The sequence below is a fragment of the Geotrypetes seraphini genome, chromosome 14, assembly GCF_902459505.1.
Source record: "Geotrypetes seraphini chromosome 14, aGeoSer1.1, whole genome shotgun sequence".
NCBI classification, from domain to species: domain Eukaryota; kingdom Metazoa; phylum Chordata; class Amphibia; order Gymnophiona; family Dermophiidae; genus Geotrypetes; species Geotrypetes seraphini.
In genome coordinates this window covers 59384059-59409964 of record NC_047097.1, presented here as the reverse complement: position 1 = coordinate 59409964, position 25906 = coordinate 59384059, and the positions used below count along the sequence as shown (strand labels likewise).

At 44.9% G+C, this 25906-nt stretch overlaps 1 protein-coding gene across 1 annotated transcript; it reads left to right on the top strand.

Annotated features, from left to right (window-relative positions):
- Positions 1–1784: 1784 nt before the first annotated feature.
- On the top strand, positions 1785–21458 carry LOC117348635 (glutathione S-transferase P 1-like). Its single transcript, XM_033920974.1, has 7 exons — positions 1785–1886; positions 4635–4670; positions 7129–7241; positions 9881–9968; positions 11443–11543; positions 15777–15884; positions 19995–21458. Coding segments are annotated over exons 1-7 (630 nt in total). The 5' UTR covers positions 1785–1885; the 3' UTR covers positions 20178–21458.
- The last annotated feature ends 4448 nt before the right edge of the window (positions 21459–25906 follow it).

Sequence of the window (25906 nt, the reverse complement as noted above, 5' to 3'; positions counted from 1 at the left end):
CCTCTTTATTGTTTTGTGCAAAGTCGTTGACAGTCTCTGGCAGTTGTGGGAAATGTTTGGGTGTATCTCAGATACCATAGTTTCATGATTCAAAGGTAGGGTTACCATATTTGCAGAGAAAAATAATAAGAGGATATAAAAATGGTTGCTACCTTTGCTAAACAAATATTTAATCATAGCAAATGTGTAAATGTCTTTTAGTTAATGAACACACATCAATGACCGACTTACAGTACCGAAGTAGACAATAATCTACTTGTCAATTTGAGTTTAACTGATTCTAAACCTAAGTGTACTTATCAGACAAACGGATATCCCTCAAGTAACTTTGGCTGGCTTCCGAGACACATGTGAAAGTCTTTGCATGACATATGATTGAAGATGTGCTGGTCGGTCACCAATGCCCTTTTCTCTAGCATCCCCATGCATCCAGACCAGGGCAATTCCATTCCTCGAGGGGCCGGAATCCAGTCGGGTTTTCAGGATTTCCTCAATGAATATGCATTGAAAGCAGGGCATGCAAATAGATCTCATGCATATTCATTGGGGAAATCCTGAAAACCCGACTGGATTCCGGCCCTCGAGGACCGGAGTTGCCCACCCCTTATCTAGACTAACTAATAGGCCAGAGATGGTTTCATTATGTGGGTAGGTGTGTTGGCCATAGGCACATAAAGAAAGAGAGGATATTTTCCTAAAATTTAAAGAATCTGGAGGATATATCTGAAGAAGTCCAACAGGAAGACATGTCTCTTATAAGAGGATGTATGGCAGGGGTGTCAAAGTCCCTCCTCAAGGGCCGCAATCCAGTCGGGTTTTCAGGATTTCCCCAATGAATATGCATGAGATCTATTAGCATACAATGAAAGCAGTGCATGCAAATAGATCTCATGCATATTCATTGGGGAAATCCTGAAAACCCGACTGGATTCCGGCCCTCGAGGACCGGAGTTGCCCACCTCTGATCTAGACTAACTAATAGGCCAGAGATGGTTTCATTATGTGGGTAGGTGTGTTGGCCATAGGCACATAAAGAAAGAGAGGATATTTTCCTAAAATTTAAAGAACCTGGAGGATATATCTGAAGAAGTCCAACAGGAAGACATGTCTCTTATAAGAGGATGTATGGCAGGGGTGTCAAAGTCCCTCCTCGAGGACCACAATCCAGTCGGGTTTTCAGGATTTCCCCAATGAATATGCATGAGATCTATTAGCATACAATGAAAGCAGAGCATGCAAATAGATCTCATGCATATTCATTGGGGAAATCCTGAAAACCCGACTGGATTGCGGCCCTCGAGGAGGGACTTTGACATCCCTGATGTATGGTAACCCTTTACAAAGGGGAACAAACCTTTAAACCCACCAGAGACTTTTTCATTTTATGGACTTTCACAACACAATTCAGATTTCTTCCCTCCAAAATTCAAATTGGTGGACTGCCCTGTTCCCAGACCTCATAGCATATCCTGAAGAAAGTTACAGCATGATGGCTGAAACGTCGGTTTCTACCTGACCAGATGCTGCGAGACCTGGAAACCTGCAACAAGCACAACGACAGCTGCGGAAACCCTGAGAGGACGAGAAGTGTATAAGTTTCTATGCTATTTTCCCTTTTGCCTTTCTCGCTCATCTCTGTCCTTTATTCTCCCTTTTGCCCATCTTTATTCTGACCCTTCCGTCTCTCTCCTGACTGCAAGCCCCGAGTTGTGTAAACCAACAAAAAAAGAACATTTTCCCCTCCCATCCTATTTTGTTACTCTTTAAACAGTCTGAGTTCATGCTGATGCGGCAGGAATTGCAGGTAAATAAATCTCATACCACAGTATAAGGACAGGCTGCACCAGAACTGACGAGTACAAAACATCCAGCTCCAACAGTAAGAAGTAAGTGTCCCATGTTTCAGTCCTGCTTTAGGCTGTGCATATCTGGGCAGTACAGGTGTGTGCATGGATGTGTGTTGCTTCTGTGTGCGCACCTCTGTTTGTGCATATACCGTATATAAATACGCTGATCGGATCTGGACTAGGTTTTGTTACTAGTTCATCATGCTTTTGTGCTTATCTGTCTGTAAGCCTGAGTAGTACACTAGGTTCAGGCCATTAAACACAAGGGGGCAAGATGGAGACCAGACAGTGGCTTTATGTCCCTCAAGAATGTCCTAAACCAGGGCTGCCCATGTCCGGTCCTCGAGATCTACTGGCAGGCCAGGTTTTTAGGATATCCACAATGAACATGCATGAGAGAGATTTGCATACCAAGAAGGCAGTGAAGGCAAATCTCTCTCATGCATATTCATTGTGGATATCCTGAAAACCTGGCCTGCCAGTAGATCTCGAGGACCGAACTTGGGCAGCCCTGTCCTAAACAAACAGTATATCCCAGGAATTAAAACCAGAAGGTTAAAAATGCAACATCAAATGTATTCATGAATACTCTTTACAACCCAGCTGGTTATAAACAGAGTAAACAAAGGCCCGGATGCCCTAAAAATAGTTGCTCTAGCCGAGTGGGTCGCTGTGGGCCGATTCATTGTCCGATTTTAAAACAGTGATCGATGGACGATGGACTTTGCATGCAAATTAGTTTCATGATTGGCCTAACACATTGTACGATAATTAACGTTGGGTTTTACTAAACGGCGTTATAGGCTTTTAGTGCGGGCTGGTGAGGTAAATACTCCAACACTCATAGGAATTCTACGAGCATTTACCTTGCTGGTCCGTGCTAAAAATCAATAGCACCATTTAGAAAAAGGAGCCCTAGGTATAAGCTAACATTTGTCAAATATTTATCAAATAAAGAGGTTTTCAAACTTCTTTATTTATTTTTTTTTTTTTAGTTCAATAATTTTATTGAATATTATAAGAATTATAAACAGAAAGCAGCTCAAACACATAGAATCATAATAAAAACCATGTATCAAATATTCGTATCTACAATCGTTTGAATAGAACTAGATTAATGAAAAGGATCCAGAGTATCTGGAACTGCTTAGAAAAGGAACAGAAAAAGACAGAGAAACAGGAGGGATAAGAGAAAGAGAGAGAAAGAGAAAGGAAGAGAAAGAGAAAGAGAAATAGAGAGAGATAGAGAGAGAGAGAGAGAGAGGCAGAAGTGTCTATAGAGCAGATCGAACATATAAATCTAAGAAATCTTCTACGAAATAAAGCAGAGGGAAATGACGTCTTAATGTTAATGGTAGATTATTCCAGATAAAAACCATTTGATAGGAGGAAGAATGCCTCAGTATCTTTTTAAAACAAATCCCTATGAAAGACGGAAAGCCCAATTCTAATCAGTGTAAAGTTTGGTTAGCCCTAGACCCAGATGGGATGTGAATCAAATGTATGAGATGACTGGAGTGAAACCATGCACAATCTTGAAAATAAAATAAGAAGATTTCAATGGAACATGAGCAGTTGTCAGAAGCCAGTGATGCGTAACTGAATTTACGTAACCTGAAAATTAAACGTGCAAGCCATGTTCTGTAGCAATTAAAGTCAATTCTGTAATTTGACTGATATACCATGATACAATATATCACAATAGTCCAGCTGGGGCAACATTAAAGTCTGGACCAGAATACTACAATGTTTCTCGTGAAAGTATGAACACATAGATCTAAGTTGCTTAAGATAAAGTGGGGGGGGGGAGAAAGCCCCCTTTTTGAATAGATGATTAATTTGCAAATCAATAGAGAGGAATCTCAAATTACTCCAAGCACTTCAGTCACGAATGACGCTGTCAGCCTTCAGCTTAACACCCTGCTTGCTTTCTCCACGCTGAATCTGTCATATACCTTGTGGTAGTTAACCCTTTATTTGGCATTGCTGCTCAAAAGCAACATGTGTCTTCTATGGCTCTTACGGGAGATCTGCATCTCCAAATGCCCGTCACCTTGGCACTGTTGCTCTCGTTCAACATCAGGTTACGTGAAGAAAGCCGTTTTCACCATCTGCCGATTAAAGGGTTCATCCTTCTGACAGCGATGTTTGGGACAGAGGGACTGGCTCATAGACAACCCCGCGAAAGACAAAGGCGCGCGCCGACAACTGAGCGCAAGACGGAGGCGCGCGCCGAAGAAAATTACAGTTTTTAGGGGCTCCGACGGGGGGTTTTGTTGGGGAGCCCCCCCCCCAGTTTACTTAATAGAGATCACGCCGGCGTTGGGGGGGGTTTGGGGGGTTGTAACCCTCCACATTTTACTGTAAACTTAACTTTTTCCCTAAAAACAGGGAAAAAATGAAGTTTTCAGTAAAATCTGGGGGGTTACAACCCCCCAAACCCCCCACAACGCGGCGCGATCTCTATTAAGTAAAGTGGGGGGGTTCCCCCCCACGCCCCCCTGTCAGAGCCCTAAAAACAGTAATTTTCTGCGGCGCGCACCTCCGCGCTGCGCTCAATTGTCTGCGCGTGCCTTTGTCCCGGCGCGCTTTTGACCTGACACCGAGGGACTAATGGGTTGAGCAGCAGATTGAGAGCCAGGCATTCAGCTCCTGCTTCCTCCCCATTCTATGTTGCCTCAGGTACAAAACTCAGATTGTAAACCTTTGGGCAAAACAATATCTACTGTGTGTTATTCACCTCTCTAAGATTTGTAATTTAAACGCTCTATTTTTTTTTTTTTGCAGTGCCTGGCTACGTTATCACCTATTTTCCACTTCGAGGCAAGTCTGTAACTCTCTCCTTCTGTTCCTTATTTGCTCCAGGAATGATGGAGAAAGCAAGATCAGAAGGGAAGGGGTAAAACACGGACCTCGCGGATCTAAAACCGCACGTCCTTAAAAATCCGAGGTCCGCGCCACTTTTGAGCTCCGTGCCACTTGTAGTCTCTGGCTCTGACAGAGCTCTATGATAATTTAACTCTGACGGATCCTAGCATAGGGAGGGAAAAGCATTAGGAATTCTGGGAATCATCATCGACTCTACACTGTCCTTCAACGATCTCCTCAACTCCTTAGTTTAAAAAAATGCTTTTTCAACCTTCACATGCTAAGGAAAGTCAGATCCTGCTTCCACCAACAACACTTCGCTGTCCTCGTTCAATCCATTATTCTATCTAGACTGAATTACTGCAACTCCATCTACTTAAGCCTAACAGAGAAAAGTCTTCTCAGACTCCAGCGGATTCAGAACACCGCGGCTAAATTAATCTTCGCAAAAAGCAAATTCGACCACATCTCCCCGCTTCTGTCTAAGCTTCACCGGCTCCCGGTCCTCCTCAGGGTTCACTACAAACGCGCCTGCCTAGCTTTCAAGTCTCTACACGGCATCCTTCCTCCCCTGTTTCCACTATCTTGGCTCTCCCCGAATCCTAACTCCACCAGATCCACTCAAAAATTCATACTATCCTTCCCCTCTTTAAAAGGCATCTCCCATGCAGGAAAACTTGGAACATCCCTCTTCTTCAAGATCGCCGAGCTGTGGAACAGCTTATCTGCCCCTCTTCGGAGTTCGTCCTCCCTCCAACGCTTCAGAAAACATTTGAAAACTTGGCTTTTCTCTAAAAATGTAACCACTCCCTCCCTCTCCACTCTACTTAGTCCCCTCCTTCTTTCCTTTTTACCAAGCCCTTCTTCCTCCCATTGGAGTTCCTTTCTTTAGTAATCTAATCTAATCTAATCTAAACCTTAGGCTTGTATACCGCATCATCTCTACATTCGTAAAGCTCGACGCGGTTAACAAGAGTTAGGGTAGAAAGGAACTCCAGTGGGGGCAAAAAGAGGAGAAAAGAATTAGAGGACTAAAATGACCAGAGAGGGAGGAAGAGTTACTTTTTGAGAATAACCAGGTTTTCAGATGTAAACCGTGTCGAGCTCTACTCCTGTGGAGATGACGCGGTATATAAACTTAAGGTTTAGTTTAGTTTAGTTTAGGATCCGTCAGAGTTAAGTTGTCCTAGAGCTCTCTCAGAGCCAGAAACTAAAAGTGGCGCAGACCTCGGATTTTTAAGGATGTGACGTGCAGTTCAGATCCGTGAGGTCCGCGAGGGAAAGCGAAGGCGGACTTGTCAGTGCACGGACCTCGGACTTTTAAGGACGTGCGGTTTTAGATCCACGAGGTCCGTGAGGTCCGCGTTTTGCCCCCTTCCCAGATCAAAAACCTCTCTTCTCTACCTTTTTACGAAGGCGCGGTAGCGGTTTAACACGCGTAATAGCGCCGGCCGCGCTAGCCGCTACCGCCTCCTCTTGAGCAGGCGGTAGTTTCCCAGCTAGCGTGGGGGCAGCGCGTGATTAAATGTCGCGCGCAGTTAAAGCCGCTACCGCCGCTTCGTTAAAAGGAGCCCCTACTTTGCGGTTCATGCACACAGCCGTATAGAGAGTAGAGAATGACACGGTGACAAAATTCATCACCGTTCCCGTCCCCGCGGATAACCGCGGGAAACCATCTTCATGTCATTCTTTAAGGAGAGAGGGAAGAATCAGAGTATGAATGGCCACAACCACTGACCCGCAAGCTTTGCTCTGAAGAATGCTGGTGTAGAAGGACTGAGGTTGAAACAGACACTACAGAATGACAGTCTCTGGTATCCAGAGCAGATATTGTGATGTCATAATGCCTCATTCCACCAGTGCCTAAGAGCCAATCACATCAGTGATGTCACAATGGCTTCATTATCCTTGGCTCACATAAGAATCAGAGTATGAATGGCCACAACCACTGACCCGCAAGCTTTGTGATTAATAGTGATTAAATATTTTAAGCAAAATGCAGCTCTAGTGGTATTCCACTATGATAATAAATAAGTTAAGGGATTCTTTCCTATAAAATGATTCTCCAAAAGACAAAAAAGAGAGACTGGGTAGTGGGCGAGCTTGGGACTGGGAAGGGGGCAGAGTCCACTGCAGTACCACAATGGTTCATGATTGTCTATGAGAGGTGTTGAATGAGCATTCCAGAGGACACAATGAACGAAGCACTCTTGCCACTGGGGCACTTAGGGTCTGAAATTCTGGCTTTTCTCCTGATAGGAGAAAGCATCAAAGACTACCAGAAAGAATAAAGGAAAAAGACAAAAAAAAGAAGGGATTCCCAAGAATAGTCTAGGTTTTCTGCCTGGAGAAATGCCTGTCTTTTAAAATGCCTGCCAATGAGAATGATTTCTCTTTTATTTTAAATCCCTAGGACGTGCAGAACCCATCCGCCTACTTCTCGCAGATCAGGGCGTTGAGTGGAAAGAAGAAGTTCTGTCAGAGAAGAAGTGGAAGGCTGGAGAAGTAGGCCTGAAAAAGACGACCGTGAGTAAAATGACAGAGTATTTACAAAACTACTGTTACCAACCTGCCATCGAACCCAAACCTCTGTGTGGGATGAATACCCCAAACTTGAAAACAAGGGTGTTATAAACATCATAACTGGTAGTCACCCCTTATGACAAGGAAGATGTTATTTATATCTGAACTGAATTATTAAGATGGAAAAATAATTTTTCACAAAAGGCTTTTGGAGGTAGAAAAGAGAGATTGAAACAAGGTCTAAGGTTAACCTGAGCAACCCAAGTAGGATATACGCACTTACCTCACTCCTATTGAGTTCTCCAGAGACAAACTGAGGTGATTTATTGTTAAGAAAGTGATGTTTTATTTACAAAAGAACATTTCTTTCAATCAGATAAACCGCAAATGCATACAAAATATATCGGAATGTTTTTATTTGTATGGCCAAAGCATTTTTTTGCTTACAGGCATATGTCTTATAAAGGGAAATTTTCAGGAAGTATGGAGAGCTTGCACGTCCACAGATTTTGCAAAAGCCAATTTTCCAAAGGAAATGCTCTCTGGAATTTCCCCCAGGGGCAATGTCTCTGAATGGGTTAGTTTTGGGGGTGAATTATTGTGCAAGGTATTATTTTAGGCCCCCTTTTATCAAGCTGCGTAAGGGATTTTTTTTTATTGCAGATTGCTGTGGTAAAAGCGACAATGCTCACAGGAATTCTATGAGCGTCAGTGCTTTTACCGCAGCGGTCTGCAATTTAAAAAAACCTTACGCAGCTTGATAAAAGGGGGCCTTAATTTTGTGCATACAGTCACAGTAATGAACCTCGCTCCTAAGCCAGGATATGTGGAGTAGGATCTCAGGCCTGGATTCCGAATGCGGCGCTGTTAGGAAGCCTTCTAGGCGCTCTGCCAGCACCTAAGTTAATTGTTTTAATTGGCTATTAATGTCATGGTAATTGACTGTGCTGTTAAAAAAACAAAAACAAAAGAAAAAAAAATGAGTGTGCCATGAGGCACCTGAAAACACGATGCTGGAATAGCGTCTTTGCAGATGCTTAGCGGTGTCAAATGTCAAGATTCGGGGTTATGGGCGGGGTTGATGTTCTGTGCCGCTAAACGTGATTCTATGTTGAATGTAGGTGGAAGCAAGGGTTATTTTTAAGTTTGCTTGCCTTTGCTTCAAAACCATAACAGGTTCATCCCCAATCTATCTATCTCATCATTTCGAATTTCCAGGCACAGCTTGCACACATAGGGGTAAATTCTCTATAGTACATCTAACTTAGGCGTGCTTTAGACGTCCAGAAAACGCAAGTGTCAATCAAACAGTACTTAGGCGTCTGGTAGACGTCTGAGCGCAGAACAGACGCGGCTTTCTGAAACGTCATCTAGATGTCTCCAAATGGCCGTGCTTAGACGCCAGATGTCTGTATGATGTTTTTGTAATTATACGTCTATCTTACGTCTATCTTTTTTGGACGTCTACCTGACGTCTAGCTACGTCTAAGTCCCAATTAACGCTTATTAAGATCCTTAACGCCGTAATTATTCAATTACTATGGATGTCTAAAGCACGCCTAAGTTTAGACGTATTATAGAGAATTTACCCCATAGTGCCTACTTGTTCGCTTTTCCATCCTTGAAGGGCTGCATCTACAAGAGATTCCTCGATAGAACATTATCATGCCAAGCAGGCAAATGGAATAAATGTTGAACCAACTTCATCTCGAACGCACTTTCTTACCAAACTTTCAGGAAGTCAATCAAAACTTATCTCTTTGACAAATTTCACTGACTCCATTTCTACCATGTTGTACTTCTAAAACACTTCCAGGAAAAATTCCTCGGTCGACTTCTCAAAACCTCTTAACCATCCCTTCCCTGAAAATTGTAGGCACTAGAAGACACGATAAGTTTTCGGTAATGGCTCCTCAACTGTGGAACTCATTACCTCAATATATTAGAGAAGAAAAGGATCTTACTTCCTTTAAAAAATCTTTCATAACTATGTTTATTTAGAAAGTTGTACATCGCTTAGCAAATTGAATAAGCGATTCATCAAATATTAATAAAAACTTGAAAAAAAAACTTGAATTAACCTTACCATGCTAATGTAATTTTGAAAGTTTTTGTAATATCGCTGTCTCTGTAAACCGCTCTGAACTGCTTGTGGTATTGCGGTATATAAAAATTAAAGTTATTATTACTATAAATATAGGGCTGTAAAACCCTGATCTACATTTCCGGCGCCTAACTTCGACGCAGGCGCCGTGATTCTGAAAACGGCGTCATAATCAGAGTGACACGTGACTGGCGCTGTTTTTTTCAGGTGCCTGCTGACCACGGTGCCGCTTTCAGAATCCAGGCCTCAGTCTCTCAAATTTACTGCTAACGTTCTTCATGCTTGCATTATTCCTCTGGAGTTCATAAGATGTAACATGTACAGACAAATTATCCAGCTGCATGTGGAAATTTTTTTCATCCTGTGGCTTCCAATATAATGGAAAATATTTCCGTACCTTTGTGCCACATTTTCTTGGTTCTCTGACTGCATTTCCTGGTATTTACGGATCTTTTTTCTCCCTTTGACCAGCTAAGGCTTTAGCAAATCTATTTCCTCGGTTTCTGATCTTCGCTTTCTTGTATGATTTATTCATTAGGTGTTTGGTCAGTTACCACAGTTCCAGGATGGCGATTTTGTTCTGTTTCAGTCAAACACAATCCTGCGATACTTAGGACGGAAGTACGGTAAGTCTCTGGAAATGGGTGTGTGACAGAGTGGGGCTCTATATTGGGGGTTTTGCAGAGAAATAATGCAACACTGACATGGCTGTCTGTAGCTTTTAGACAAGCCCTGAAAGCATTGTTACAACATTTACAGACCTAATAAAAAGCATAATGTGAGTCTTTAAATCATAAAGCTGACATATGGAAAGGGAGGGGGGATATTTTTTAAAATGTTTCTTGAAATGGTTACTGGTCAGCAAAACTGAACAGTGATAAGTTGTCTCTACTTTGAAGTAAAGTTGAAGTTGGTTACAATCCTTGGTGAGCAGGTATGTCTCTGCCACAACAGACTTCTGGTCACCCGATGGAAAACTACATTGGGGTGACTGTCCACTAGACTGGTGGAGGGGCATAATCAAAAAAAGCGTCTAAGTCCCCTTTTGGCCTAAGTCCCTAAACGTTCAACCCTGAAGCAGGGAAAGTGTCCATAACCAAAACAAACGTCCATGTTTTGATTATGGCCTTCCTCTGCCTAAATGCCCAATCTCCACTACGTCTACAAGTACCCCCACAGCACGTCTACACTTTTTAGCCATAATGAAACAAAAACACGCCTAGGCCACAAACGTCCAACAGAAGGGCTTTTAGGCGAAGGAGGAGCCAGTCCTTCGCCTAAAAGCTGGATTCTGTAACCGGTGTCTGTCAAAAACAACACCGGTTACAGAATCCCCCCCCAAACGATCCAGGCAGGAGGGTGCCCAAGCCCTCCTGCCATGTCAAACCACGACCCCCCCCCCCTCCCGACAACATTGGGGCAAGAGGGAGCCCAAGCCCTCTTGTCCCGCCGACTCCCCGACAATATCGGGCCAGGAGGGAGCCCAAGCCCTCCTGGCCCTGGCGACCCCTCCCCCCCGCTAGTTGTTTGGGCCAGGAGGGAGCCCAAGTCCTCCTGACCCTGGCGACCCCCCCCCCCCCGCTAGTTGTTCGGGCCAGGAGGGAGCCCAAACCCTCCTGGCCACGGCGACCCCCTACCCCCACCCCGCACTACATTACGGGCGGGAGGGATCCCATGCCCTCCTGCCCTCGACGCAAACCCCCCTCCCCCCAACGACCGCCCCCCCAACAACCTCCGACCGCCCCCCCCAGCCGACCCACGACCCCCCTGGCCGACCCCCACGACACCCCCACCCCCCTTCCCTGTACCTTTGGTTTAGTTGGCCGGACAGACGGGAGCCAAACCCGCCTGTCCAGCAGGCAGCCAACGACAGAATGAGGCCGGATTGGCCCATTCGTCCCAAAGCCCCGCCTACTGGTGGGGCCTAAGGCGCCTGGGCCAATCAGAATAGGCCCGGGAGCCTTAGGCCCCTCCTGGGGGCGGGGCCTTGGGCACATGGTCGGGTTGGGCTTTTGTCTTTCGCGCCGTTATCTATGAACCTGATGGACCATTGGTCTGACCCAGTAAGGCTTATGTTCTCCATTTATGTCTCCACCTCAGGTCTCTATGGTAGCAATGACAAAGAGGCTGCGCTGATTGACATGGTGAATGATGGTGTGGAGGACCTGCGTATGAAATATGCAGGTGCTGTGGTCCAGCATGTAAGTAGAATGTGATTACACTACAGTTCTGAGGGAGAAGGACAGGAAGCGAACAGAGCTGGCTCAACCATTAGGTAAGACCAGGCAGTCCCCTAGGGCGACAGTTCCTGAGGGGAAGCAAAGAAGAACAACTGTCAAACCAAACCAATTGAGCCTGACAGCCGCACAGACTTAAAGAACCATCAGCACTTGACTAAACCTGCAGGGTCATAGGGCTACCATATGGCTCCAGAAAAAGGAGGATGGAACGAGTCCTCTACTGAAACAAAGGAAGTAAGGAGGTCAGATAGAGACATCTCTGTATTATTTTCACTGAAAGCAATGGAAGTACACTTCCCCCTTCCGTATTTGCGAATTCTGTATCTACGGATTCGCTTATTCACAGTTTTAAACAAAAAAAATTACTTTCATTTTTCGGGCTATTTTAAGCCCTGTAAGCATCCCCCCCCCTTAAGCCTTACCTGATGGTCTAGTGGGTTTACGGGGCAGGAGCAATCTTCCCACGCTCTTGCCCCATGCAGATCGCTCACAGGAAATGGCTCGAGAGACTATGGGAGCTCAAAGCAGCCATTTCCTGTGAGCGATCTGCACGGGGCAGGAGCGTGGGAAGATCGCTCCTGCCTGAAAACCCGCTAGACCACCAAGTAAGGCTTAAGGGGGGGCTCACAGGGCTAAAATTAGCCAGGCGAAGGGGGGGATAAGGGCAGAACCGGCCCGAATATTATTCACATTTTTTCCATATTCTCGGGCCAGCTCTGCCCCTAATCCCCACGAATACAGAGGGGGAAGTCTAAAACCCGGATGTCTAAATCCGTCCTTCTTTTTCTGGAGCCATATGGTAACCCTAGCAGGAGAGCAGGCACACATATACAATCAAAGCAAAATTTAATGTTCAAATGTATGATGTCCAATTGTGCATTTTCACAGGATTGATGTGGGAGTGCTCGGAGCATCATCATTTTTGAATTTAATTCTCAAAATCTTGGGAAAGTGGAAGAGTAAGGCTGAAGCTTCAGTTAGATCATTTAGTAACCTTGCACAGGCCCTGACCATAAAAAATTCCTTCTTTAGATTGTGTGGTAATTAAACCCTTCTTGCTCAATAATCTTTCCTGTTCTGCTTATAGTGAGACCTGGTTCATTTTATGCTTAAGTAACTTCTCTCTAGGCTGATCAGGTTACCCATTCCGGAAGGGAGACTTTGGCCGGTCCTGGTTTTAAAATTACATTCCACAACAGTGTAGAATTTGGTGCTGCAGGTCCCATAATGCACCAGGATAAAACTGGCAGAAATCCAGGACTGGCCTAAAAGTCTCCCTTCTGGAATGGGTAACCTCTTCACCCTACATCTCTCCTTCCAGTACAAAAGGGATTAACAGGAGAAATGGAGGCTACCTGTATTATTAGGCACTGACCTGAAACTATGAAAACTACATGAACAGAGGGCCGGTTCCAGCTTTTAGAAAACCCAGGCATGGATCACAGGGCATGCCTGGATCTGAGAAGGCAAGACACAAAAGAGAGTGGGGAAGGGACAAAGCACATCAGCCATAAGGACAATCAATTTATTAAAAGCATATAAATGGGTACAACATATACAAAAAATAATAATAATAATGCAAGCCTATCAGAGAGTCTTTTATCCTTTTTGTACTAGACCCCAACACGGTCCGTGTTTCAGCTATGAAAGCCTTCCTCAGGGGTGTGCTTATGAAATCTCTCAATTTGTATATAGAAGCTTGCAAATCAACGTGGTAACTCAGTCCTCATTATCAGTGGCAACGCTGTTAGCAGATGCGATTGCACTTAGCTTTTGGGGACTGAGTTATCACGTTGATTTGCAAGCTTTCAGATACAAATTGAGAGATTTCATAAGCACAGAGGAATTGATAATACAGATATTGGTGCTTAGAAGGTAGGTTGGAGCTTGGGACTGAAAGCATCTTCAAAGAAGTGGGCTTTGGGTCAGCGCTTTCAGCATTATTATTCAATATTTATATGACTTAAGATTTTACCTTAGTTGATGAGAAGACTGTGCGTAGGCTCCTTTTCTGAGGCCTTTTTCCTGAATTAAGTAGAAAATGACATTGTAATGCACTTTTCTGATTGAGCGGATTACTGTTTATTGTGTCAATATTTATATGGCCACAATTGGTCAGCTGTTCCATTCTTTAGGGGTTGAATACCGCATATTGCAGATGATATCATCTTCCCAGTGTGTGTATGGGGAGATGGGTTAGAGAAATTGATGAGTAATTATATGAGTGAAATTCCTGGATGGATGGAAAGTCAAGGTTTGAAATTGAATGTTGAAAATACAGAGGTAATGTTTGGGGGGAAATCTGACCTGGTCAATTGGCCAAAAACATTAAAAGTGTATTGCCAGTGAGGGAGTCAATGACAATCCTGGGAGTAAAACTAGACCCAAGACTTACAATGAGTTGTCAAGTGATAAAGTATGTTTTGCACAGATACATGTGTTATGTCACTTAAAACCAATGCTGTCACCAGTTGACTTTCGTGCTGTTGTACAAGCAATGATTTTGTCGTGGCTGGACTACTGCAATGTCCTATACGTAGGAATAACCAAAACCAGGTGCAGAGCATTGCAGGTGATCCAGAACGCCATGGCTAGATTGATAACTGGAACGCCAAGATATGAGCATATTACCCCATATCTCCAACAATGGCATTGGCTGCCAGTTGTATTTGGAATCCAATATAAAGCAATTGTGTTATGTCACCAATTTCTATATGGCACAATCCCTGAATTTTTTTAAGAGTTTGATGTCTGGTTATCAACCATCAAGATCATTGCTTTCCGAAAGTTCAGCACTGTTGAAAACAAATGCCAATCCTAAATATGTGGAAACGAATGCAATGACCTTGTCATATGCAGGAGTAAAACTGTGGAATAGCCTTGTTGGCCAAATTTGAAAATGTAGCGATAGGAGTTCATTCAGGAAACGGTTGAAAACACAACTATTTGTTGATGCTTTTCTTTGAGCCTTTGACCTTTTGTAAGGATTGAATCTTTCTGCTTTTGCTTCTATTTGTTCTGGCCTGTTTCAGTATTTTATGTACGTAACCTTTTTTGCAAACCGTTTTGGAATAAAACGGTATAGAAATTTTAAAAATAAATAAATAAAGTAAAATGCTGCCAGAGATGGAGCTTGATGTATTGAGTCAGGCAGTTTGTTCCAGGCATACGGTGCGGCAAGGTAGAAGGGACGGAGTCTGGAGATGGCTGTAGAAGAGAAGGATACAGATAAGAGGGACTTATCCGATGAGCGAAGTGCTGGGGGGTGGGGTTGAGATGAGAGAGAAGAGATACACGTTATGTTATGGTAATCAGGTTTTCTATTCTACCTTGCCGTAAAGTGAGAGATTAGAGAAACTGGACCTCTTCTCCCTTGAAAAGAGGAGACTGAGAGAGGGACATGATCGAAACATTCAAGATAATGAAGGGAATAGACTTAGTAGATAAAGACAGGTTGTTCACCCTCTCCAAGGTAAAGAGAACCAGAGGTCACTCTCTAAAGTTGAAAGGGGGTAGATTCCGTACAAACGTAAGGAAGTTCTTCTTCACCCAGAGAGTGGTAGAAAGCTGGAACGCTCTTCCGAAGGCTGTTATAGGGGAAAACACCCTCCAGGGATTCAAGACAAAGTTAGACAAGTTCCTGCTGAACAAGAACGTACGCAGGTAAGGCTAGATTCAATCAGGGCACTGGTCTTTGACCTAAGGGCCGCAGTGTGAGCGGACTGCTGGGCACGAAGGGGCCACTGGTCTGACCCAGCAGCGGCAATTTTTATGTTCTTATGTTCACCTTTACCTATTCAGTTCAAGGTCTGATTACATTACAAGAGGTTGGGCCATTTGCCCAGGAAGTTACACTAGACAGTTTGACACGGACATTCAATAGGTAGATCATTACAACTATTAATACAGTTAGGTCATAGTTGCAATACAAATACATAGTTACAGGTAGGTCATTGTTGGTTCTTTGTTTTGTCCCAGGAGTCACATTAGGCAGTTTAGAGATGGGCTTCTACAATTACCAGGAAACCGTGTCTGAGTACTGATGGGACTGTGACCAACAGTAGATGGAGTCACAGTGGAGAAGAAGCAGATCTGAGGCTGTGAGACAGACAGTGAAGTGAAAGAGACATGCAGTCAGTCCTAGCACACATATTATGGAGCTTGTAACCCATTTTAGCGTCATTTCTCCCAAAGGAACTTGGCCCAGAGAAATACATCGAAGAGCTTCCAAATCATCTGGGCCCCTTCGAGAGACTTCTCTCCCAGAATTCCAAGGGTGGCGGCTTCATCGCAGGAAACAAGGTAAAGTGCCTTTATCTCTGCCAGCCAGTCCTAAACACTTAGAGCAAATACTCAGCTCCCTGACTAGTCTCTGCTTATCCCCTTCCCCTCTCCTTCTCATCACAAGCCCCGTACCCAGCCTGACCCAGAGCTGCGAGAAGCTTGCAACAAGGGATTGTAGGAGCCCTAACTGCAATGTTTCTTCTCGTTATTTTCGGCTCTTCTGCCAGATGTCTCGGTATGCTCCCTCTGCATCTCGCTGTTTTCCTCTGTTACACTGTATCTGTGCCGTCTGTCTAGCTTCATGACGTCCAGCTTCTTTTTCCACTCGGGACAATATACGAGGCAGCCAAAGGTCGCTCGCGGCAGGAGGGAGCAGGGAAGGAGCGCGTGGAGGTAGGCGGAGCGGAGAAAAGGACAGAGGAGGGGCACCACCATTCCAGGCGCCACTCAGCCTCGCTACGCCACCGGGTTAGCGTGTAATCTGGCTGTCACTGTATAGGATTCATCTGCTTTGTAGTTAGGATTTTATATATATATATGTTTCTTTTTTGATTCCGGCAATATTGTGGATTAATGAATGATATTTATTTCCTCTTTTAAGGGGTTTCCCTGTATATTTATGTCTTGCTCTGATTTCTTTTTCAAGTATATGCTTGAATGTTATGTTAAATTCTAAAATAAAAGAATTAAAAAAAAAAAGAATATTGACCGATGAACCTTTAATGGGTTCTTTTCCCAGCTAACACAACAGAAACAAAATCCTAACTGCAGTCAGTCTCTTCTGTTTAGGGACCATGAAATAATTTACCCTGAAATATTTAACAGTGCAGAGAGGGGCTTTTCTCCACCACTAGTGAGCTCCTAATCTAAGTCTTTGTACTATGGGCCATGGAGGGTTAAGCCACTTGCCCAGGGTCACAGGTAGTTGCAGTGAGACTTGAACCCCGGTTCACCAGGTTCTGAATCCACCGTGCTAACCAGAAGGCTATTCCTCTACTCCAACCAAAAACATCCCCCTCTCTCTCTCTATGCTTGCCCAACCAATTCCCAGTCCTCCCCCACCCCCCACCCATCCAATTCTTGTTTCTGCCCACCTTCATAGCAGCAAACCTCAGTTGAAGTGTCCTGGCATCATTCATAAGAACATAAGAATAGCCTTACTGGGTTAGACCAATGGTTCATCAAGCCCAGTAGCCCATTCTCACTGTGGCCAATCCAGGTCACTAGTACCTGGCCAAAACCCATGGAGTAGCAACATTGCATTATCTCAGAGAAAGCAAGATTCCGGAATCCCAAAGAGGTACAAGATTCTAGAATCCCAAAGAGTAGCAACATTCCATGCTACCGATCCAGGGCAAGCAGTGACTTCCCCCATGTCTTTCTCAATAACAGACTATGGACTTTTCCTCCAGGAGCTTGTCCAAACCTTTCTTAAAACCAGCTACGCTATCTGCTCTTACCACGTCCTCTGGCAACGCGTAACAAGCGATTTAAACAATGGCATCGAGCTGGTGGTCCGCCGCAAGGTGAGCTACTTCCTGTCCCAGCCCCTGCCTCTCAACGCCTCCTCGATGCTCTTGACCGAGTGTCCCAGGGGTCCGAAGTGGTCGTGCCAAACAATGTTCCTACTCCCACTCCATAGCAAGCCACTGGAATCAACTGCCCCCATAGATCAGATCCCTTGAAAGACTCCTGAATTTTAGGAACGCAATAAAAACAGACCTCTTCTCCTACCTCCCCTGCCTATGGGCAGTGGATTACAAAGAAATATATACAGTGGTACCTCGGTTTACGAGTGCACCGGTTTGCGAGTGTTTTGCAAGACGAGCAAAACATTTGCAAAATCGGTGCCACAAAAACCGAGCATGGCTCGATTTACGAGCACCCCCCCCCTGCAATCTGGCACCCCCCCTGCGATCCGGCACCCCCCCTGCCTCGAACCGGCACCCCCCCTTGCCACGATCCGACCCCCCCCCCGACACAATTGGGCACCCCCCCGACACAATTGGGCACCCCCCCGCCATTTCTTACCCTCATCTGGGCACTCTTAAAGATCGGCCTACTCGTCTGCTGGGCCTTGAGCATCTGAGCATGCTCAAGGCCTGCGAGTTCACGCTCACGTTCAGAACGTGAACTTGCAGGCCTTGAGCATGCTCAGATGCTCAAGGCCCAGCAGACGAGTAGGCCGATCTTCAAGAGTGCCCAGATGAGGGTAAGAAGCGGCGGGGGGAGGGGTGCCCAATTGTGTCGGGGGGGGGGATGTCGGATCGTGTCGGAGGGGTGCCCAATCGTGTCGGGGGGGTCGGATCGTGGCAGGGGGGTGCCCAATCGTGTCGGGGGGGGGTCGGATTGTGGCGGGGGGGTGACGGTTCAAGGCAGGGGGGGTGTTGGATCGCAGGGGGGGCCTTCGAGGGGAGCAATGCCGGTTCTCGGGGGGGGGAGGGGAAACGCATGAAAGCGAGTTTCCATTATTTCCTATGGGGAAACTCGCTTTGATAAACGAGCATTTTGGATTACGAGCATACTCCTGGAACGGATTATGCTCGTAATCCAAGGTACCACTGTATTGGTAATAAATCCTCAGTATGTGTTGTGTTCGGATAAAAACTTGAAAACTCTTGCAACTATGGCAACTGTAACCTGTAAACTGTATATTATGTATAATTGGTGTTAGGTTCCTACTATGTATCGAGTTGGGATAACAACTTGTCAAATGTTCCACCTCATATGCCCCATTAGGCCATCATTTTTGGTACTGCCCAATGGTTTCTGCTTTTTGGATGAACTTGGGTCGGTATATCTCAACCATCTGGAACCGGCGTTGGACTCCCACTCCGTTAACTCTATTTGGGCACCACAAGATAACTTCCCCCCAACCACGGGGTACGACAGCTTTTGTGGACCGAGCAATCTTGTTGGGTAAGAAAGCTATCCTGGCGGCATGGATGACACCAGACGCGCCCTCGGCGGCTCACTGGTGCTCTCGTTTGATGACGCAAGCATTTTTGGAGCGCCGCAGTCTTTTGGACTTTGAATCTCCGCCAGCACGCCGTTTTGGTGCAACTGGGGAACCACTTTGGAATGATCTCACACCTCGTGCTCGCAGTAGAATTTTGAATACCTTACTACTCGAAAGGGTCCAGAGAAGAGCGACTAAAATGGTTAAGGGGATGGAGGAGTTGCTGTACAGTGAAAGATTAGAGAAACTGGGCCTTTTCTCCCTCGAACAGAGGAGACTGAGAGGGGACATTATCGAAACATTCAAAATACTGAAGGGAATAGACTTAGCAGATAAAGACAGACTGTTCACCCTCTCCAAGGTAGGGAGAACGAGAGGGCACTCTCTAAAGTTAAAAGGGGATAGATTCTGTAGGAACGTAAGGAAGTTCTTCTTCACCCAGAGAGTGATAGAAAACTGGAACGCTCTTCTGGAGTATGTCATAAGGGAAAACACCCTCCAGGGATTCAAGACAAAGTATGACAAGTTCTTGTTGAACCAGAACGTACGCAGGTAAGGCTAGTCTCAGTTAGGGCACTGGTCTTTGACCAGAGGGCCGCCGCGTTAGCGGACTGCTGGGCACGACGGACTACTGGTCTGATCCAGCAGCGGCAATTTTTTTATGTTCTTAATGTATTTTGTAAGGTTCTTTTCTTTTGATTAGCAGGATTGAAGGACATAATTTGGGGGTGGGCGAGGAGGGTTGTTGGAGGAACCATGTTTCTCATATTGGATGAACAATGTTTTATCATATAAGTTTATTGTATGTTCCTCTACCAAATTAATAAAAATCATTTAAACATAAAAACTTGTACTATAGCTATGGCAAATTGTATCTGTTAGCTATATATTACGTATGCTAACCTGTAACCCGTTCTGAGCTCGTAGGGGAGAACGGAATAGAAAACAAATTAAATATGTCCAGTGGCAAGCCATATTAACTGAACTGTCTTCTGAGGAGATGAAGGTGCACTGATTGGTCTCCCTGCCCTGTTCCACTAGTTCCAACCCTAATGCAGCATTCATCCTCTCTGTTGGTACTATGCCATGTGAACCCGTCTATGTCACTGAGGTGCAGTACTTCCGCCACCATCATTATATAACATTATGTGTTTCTTCCTCAATAACAGATTTCCTATGCAGATTTCAGCCTCCTGCACACCCTCCAGAACCACCTGGACCTGGCTCCAGATTGCTTGAAGTCCCTCCCTCTCTTGTCAGCTTATGTGAAGAGGATGTCCTCCCGCTCCAAGCTCCAAGCGTACCTGGAATCAGAGGCCCGAAAAAACCGCCCCATCCTGCCCAAGGACTAGTAGTTAGCACCATGGCAAGTCGGGAAAGCATAAAAAGCTTGATGAGAGGGTGGGGAAGCTCAGAATTTAGGAGCATGGTGTCCTCTTCGGTCAGGGAGACAGCTGAGATCAGCCACTTCCAATGTTTTGTCAATAGCTTATTGTCTATGATGGTGTGTATATTGAGTCTTTCTTCTCTAACTTTCAGATAGTTTGCCCGGGCGTGACTATTCTTATTATTATCACAACAATAGTTTGCTGAGTGCATAAAAATGGCATTTCCCGCTTTCTTACTGAGTAGTAAATTATAGTCAAGTCTCGATTGATGCAATTTCTTGAGTGTTTGCATGTCTGAAGGATTCGTTTGATGACAAAATTCCAGGTCCTTGATGTTTTTGACATATTCGTACAGTTGTTTATCCAAATCTTTTCTTTTACGCGCTTGATATACTATAACAATACCTCTAAGGTAGGCTTTGAAGGCATCCCAAAGGCACTGTCATCCCGTGTCTTCAGGTCTGTTGAACAAAAAATATTCTCGAATAGCTGCTCTGACATGAGATAGAAAATCAGGATCTAATAGTAGAGAGTTGTTAAATCTCCAGTTTTGGAGCAAATCTGAAACTCTATGAGTTGCCAGCCTCAGCAATATATCCTCAGCATGTGAAGGAAATAATTCTGTCCCTGGGGACTGCAACAATCTTAAATCTGAGGAAAGGGAAGTTAGGTCCATGAATAAGATGGCTGGGTTCTGGTCTCTTCCGAACACATGCAGTTCTCCTGTATTAATGGAAAAAGGGGGAGGAGGAATATGGATGAGATGGAGGTATCCATCCGCCATTAATCAGAAACAAACTAAGTGTTTCCAGATGTAGCTAAACAAAAGCAATTTAGGAGAAGACAGTTTCTACAGCTTAAGCCTAAAGTCTTGGCTGTAGGAGCTACTTTTTTTTCCCTTAAATTCCCATGTAAATGTTTAATATGGAAATAATAAAGTTTGTGTTTGTGGCTCCATCCCAACTTGAAACTTTTCTTCAGGATAAGCCTTTGTTGAGAATATTTCGGAAACTAATACAGAGGTTGGTGATAACAAGTGACTGTAGATAGAAATTTAAACTGTTTGTGCAAGTAAATAGATCATTTCTTGAGGGTTTTTTTTTTAAAAGCCTATTAAGGAACAAGATAGCCCAAATAATGTGGACTAAAAGAGTGCAATATATTGGTTATGTTTTCTTTTTGCTCATATTTCTGTGATTTCCTTGCCTGGATTTGTTATAAATAAAAATAGAATTATCTGTCTTATCATTCCCTCTGTAATTCCCCCACCTGAGCACTGTATATTGATGCACCTTCTTGTCCAGTGTGTCTGTCTTGACTAGATTGTAAGCTCTTTAGAGAAGGGACTGTCTCTTCTATGTTTTGATGCACAGCGCTGCGTTTGTCTAGAAAGGATTAGTAGTGGTGATAGTAGCTGTTAAAAGGAGAGTGTTACCATGTTGACACCATGTCATCTAGCACAGTGTTCTTCAACCACCGGTCCATGGACCAGTGCCGGTCCACAGAAATTTCCTGCCGGTCCACAGGGTCAGCATGTGCATCAGGCCCAACACAGTGTTCTTCAACCGCCGGTCCACGGTGCGATCGATGCGGCGTTATCTTCGAGCCAGCTCCCTCTTCCTAACTGATTCAGTGTACAAAGCCACGGGCAGCGGCTCCTACGGGCATCCTGCGCCTGAACCGGAAGCCTTCGCTCTGACGTTGCAACGTCGGAGGGAAGGCTTCCAGATGAGGCACGGGACGTGCAAGATGCAATTAGTACTCTTATGGGGGCGGGGTCTGGGGTGGAGATTGGGTAGAGATGGGCAGGGTCCGGCCCACGACTTAGCCCAGTGTTCTTCAACCGCCGGTCCACGGTGCGATCGATGCGGCGTTATCTTTGAGCCAGCTCCCTCTTCCTAACTGATTCAGTGCACAAAGCCACGGGCAGTGGCTCCTATGGGCATCCTGCGCCTGAACCGGAAGCCTTCGCTCTGATGTTGCAACGTCGGAGGGAAGGCTTCCAGATGAGGCACGGGATGTGCAAGATGCAATTAGTACTCTTATGGGGGCGGGGTCTGGGGTGGAGATTGGGTAGAGATGGGCGGGGTCTGGCCCATAACTTACTATTATGGGGGCGGGGTCTGGGGTGGAGATTGGGTAGAGATGGGCGGGGTCTGGCCCACGACTTAGCCCAGTGTTCTTCAACCGCCGGTCCACGGACCGAAGCACTGATAAGGAGAAGAGGGTGTTTGTTAATTGCCGATTGATTGACCATGGTTTTCAGGGGCCATCTAAATGATATTCATATTAGAGGGTACTGAAAAGTTCTCAGCCCCACCAAGAAGAGAATGAGGTGGATATGGTTCATTCAATGATCTGAAACAATATCAAAACATAGAATTTCGTTTCTGCAAATTGGCACTTAACGAAACGAGATGACACTCTTTTCAGCCACAACGGCATAATAAGGCTCAAAATTTAGGAAGCTGGTTGGTTGGGCTGAGAATTTTTCAGCACCCCCTGGTAAATACAAAAATCATAAGAAAAAAAATACATTAGTATATAAATGATAAAATTACTGTGTATACTCGTATGTGATTTTTATAAACATAAAAATTAATCTAAATGTTATAAAGCTGTAGTTTTTGGGTTAGTGGTTTCAGAAATCCATTCAATTGGAGTCCAGTATATGTGTGAGTGTGTGCATGCTTTTGTGTGTACCTTACTTTCAGTGCTGCACATGACTCATGGCTGCTCCTCTTTTAAAGGGTAGCCCAACACTGCAGCACCTTCTGACACATCCAGTTTGTTCAGTGAAAGTTGAGTGTGATAAATGCCCAGCATGCTCCCTGCCTAAAACACTGAGGTTACTCCTATCTTACCATCGTCCATGTTCTTCTCCTTTTTTAACACTGGACTGAGGCATTCATGTGACAGGCACTCTCTCTTATTTTAGCTTAGAAACCTACAGGCAAATTGATCTTTTATAAGAAAAAGTACTGAGTCTGTCTGTAACCTTCTTCTCCCAGCTTGGGAAACAGATAAGTCCCAGGTTTTGGGTTATGGAGAAACAACTGGATGGGATGGGGACTGGCTAGTAGCTAAAAGCTCCTCAAAAGTGTACCAGAGTTCCCTAAATAAACAGGATATCCCAGGAAGATGAAAAATGGGTCAGAAAGAAATGAGAAAACCACTATTTACAACCCAGCTGATTATAAATACAGTAAAACCTTGGATTGCAAGACAAGCAAAACATTTTATTAAATTTTAATTTGAGATACAAGCAAGATCTTGCAATACAAGTACACATACAATATACATCATCACAATTGAGCCGATGGTTCTTCTCTCTCTGACTCTGCAGGAGTGTAGTGACTGTTCTAAACGAGCGAGGTCTTGCAATACAAATACATATAGTATTTTGTATTAAAGTTTGGGGGTTGTGGAACGAATCATCTGAGTTTCTATTATTTCTTATGGGGAAATTCACTTTGATATACGAGTGTTTTGGATTACAAGCATGGCTTCGGAACAAATTATGCTCGCAAACCAAGGTTTTACTGTACTGTTAAAGTGCTATAGGTATTCTGAGAAGGGTCTCAAACCACAGTGTGATTTGCATTTTCCCATCTCCAATCAGGGTATCCAATAAAAAAAACTGTCTCTTTTATTGTGGGGTTTGAAGTTGCATTGGACCCGAACCTGACCAAATATAAACCCAGTGGTGTACCAAGGGCAGGATAGTGGGTGTGGTCCACCCTGGGTGCAGGCAGTAAGGAAGTGCATGGATAAGCCATCGAGCTGCAGTCTAAATATGCATGGCTGTTGACTCCACCTCCTTTGATGTCAACTTCCTGTTCCAGGGCAGGGGACCTGCAGAGCTGCCAGGAGGATGGAGTGCTCTGCCCTAGATGGCAGCCAAGCTAGGTACGCCACTGTACAAACAAGCTAGGGTAGCAGAGATAGATATGCATAAAATGGGTGCAAGGCATGGAAATCTCTTTCATAGCAAGTTGAAAGAAATTTGCTGGTAAAAGCATCTGGAAGAGCTAGAAATCTGCACACAATTATTAGCCAGGTAGATCTGGACAGCCACCAATTATTCCTGGGAGTGAGCCTCAAGAAATGCATCCTTGGGAAATACTTCCTGAGGTCCCAGATTGGCCCATGGTTGGAGACAGGATGCTGTGCTTGATAGACCTTTGGTCTGACCCAGTTTGGAAACTCTTAGATTCTGATGTTCTTATTTTCAATATGTACACTTCTTTTTTTTTTACAGTGTCTGGCTACGTTATCACCTATTTTCCAGTGCAAGATAAGTCTGGACCTCTCTTTTACTTCCATCAGGAGCTGAGGGGAAAAAGAACTCAGATCCCTGCTTTATACTTTGGTGGCACACAGAATTGGGCGGCAGCCCACACAGTCTCGCAAGATTAAACACAAAACTGCACAGGTACACACAGAGCGACACAGATGCACACTTGCATTTCTGCAGTGGGGCCAGGGAGAGGGGGGGTTAACAATTGCAGAACGCCAGTTGTGATATTGATAACAAGAGCCAGCTCTGTGTTTGCCAGTGGGTGCTGAGTATTTTGAAATACTATTTATTAGGCATCTGATTAGGTGATGAAGATGGCACATGTCACTTTACTATATACCACTGTAAGTCTCCAACGTCACCTACTTGATGATGTAGACCAAGTGTCCCGCAGCTACCATAAAATACCACTGGTACACTGGGTTAGGCTTAGAGAACAACACGATGACAAAATTGATCACCTGAGGGTCAGTGGTTGGGCCCATTCATACTCTGATTCTTATGTGAGCCAAGGATAGGATAATGAACCCATTGTGACATCACTGATGAAGTTGGTTCTCAGGCATTGGTGGAATGAGGCATTATGACATCACAATCTCAGCTCTAGATGTTGCTACTCTTTGGGTTTCTGCCTGGTACTTGGGGCCTGGGTTGGCCACTGTTTGATGGACCTTCGGTCTGTCCCAGTACGGCAATGTTTATGGTCTTATGTTCTAACTATCCCATGTCATTCTTTAGTGTCTATCTCAACCTCAGTCCTTCCACACCAGCATTCTTCAATGCAAGGCTTGAGGGTCAGTGGCTGGGCCCATTCATACTCTGATTCTTATGTGAGCCAACTATAGGATGATGAACCCATTATGACATCACTGGCTCTTAGGCATTGGTGGAATGAGGCATTATGACATCACAGTATCGGCTCTGCATTCCAGAGACGGTCATTCTTTAGTGTCTCTCTCAACCTCAGTCCTTCCACACCAGCATTATTCAATGCAAGACTTGAGGGTCAGTTGTTGTGCCCGTTCATACTCTGATTATTCCCTCTCTCCTTAAAGAATGACATTGAGATGCTTCACAGATACTGCAAGCCATTGCTCCAGCCCCCAGGAAAGCTGAAACTGAGGGCACTCCAGAGTCTCAGTGGCACAGCTAGACTCCAGATTCTGGGTGAGCTTACTGAGTAAATGGGTGGTTAGAATGTCCCGGTGCCGTTTCCCTCCCCCACTCCTCTACTCTCCATGCCCACACCCCAACTCAAATATCAAATATCTGAGTTTGTGGAAATCCTCAAGCCCTGCCAGCTAAGTACGCCTAGTAATACACCCCAACTCCTTCCACTGAAGCTCAGTCAGTGGCAGATTTAGTAAGCCACCTGCATGCTCTGTTTTCACGC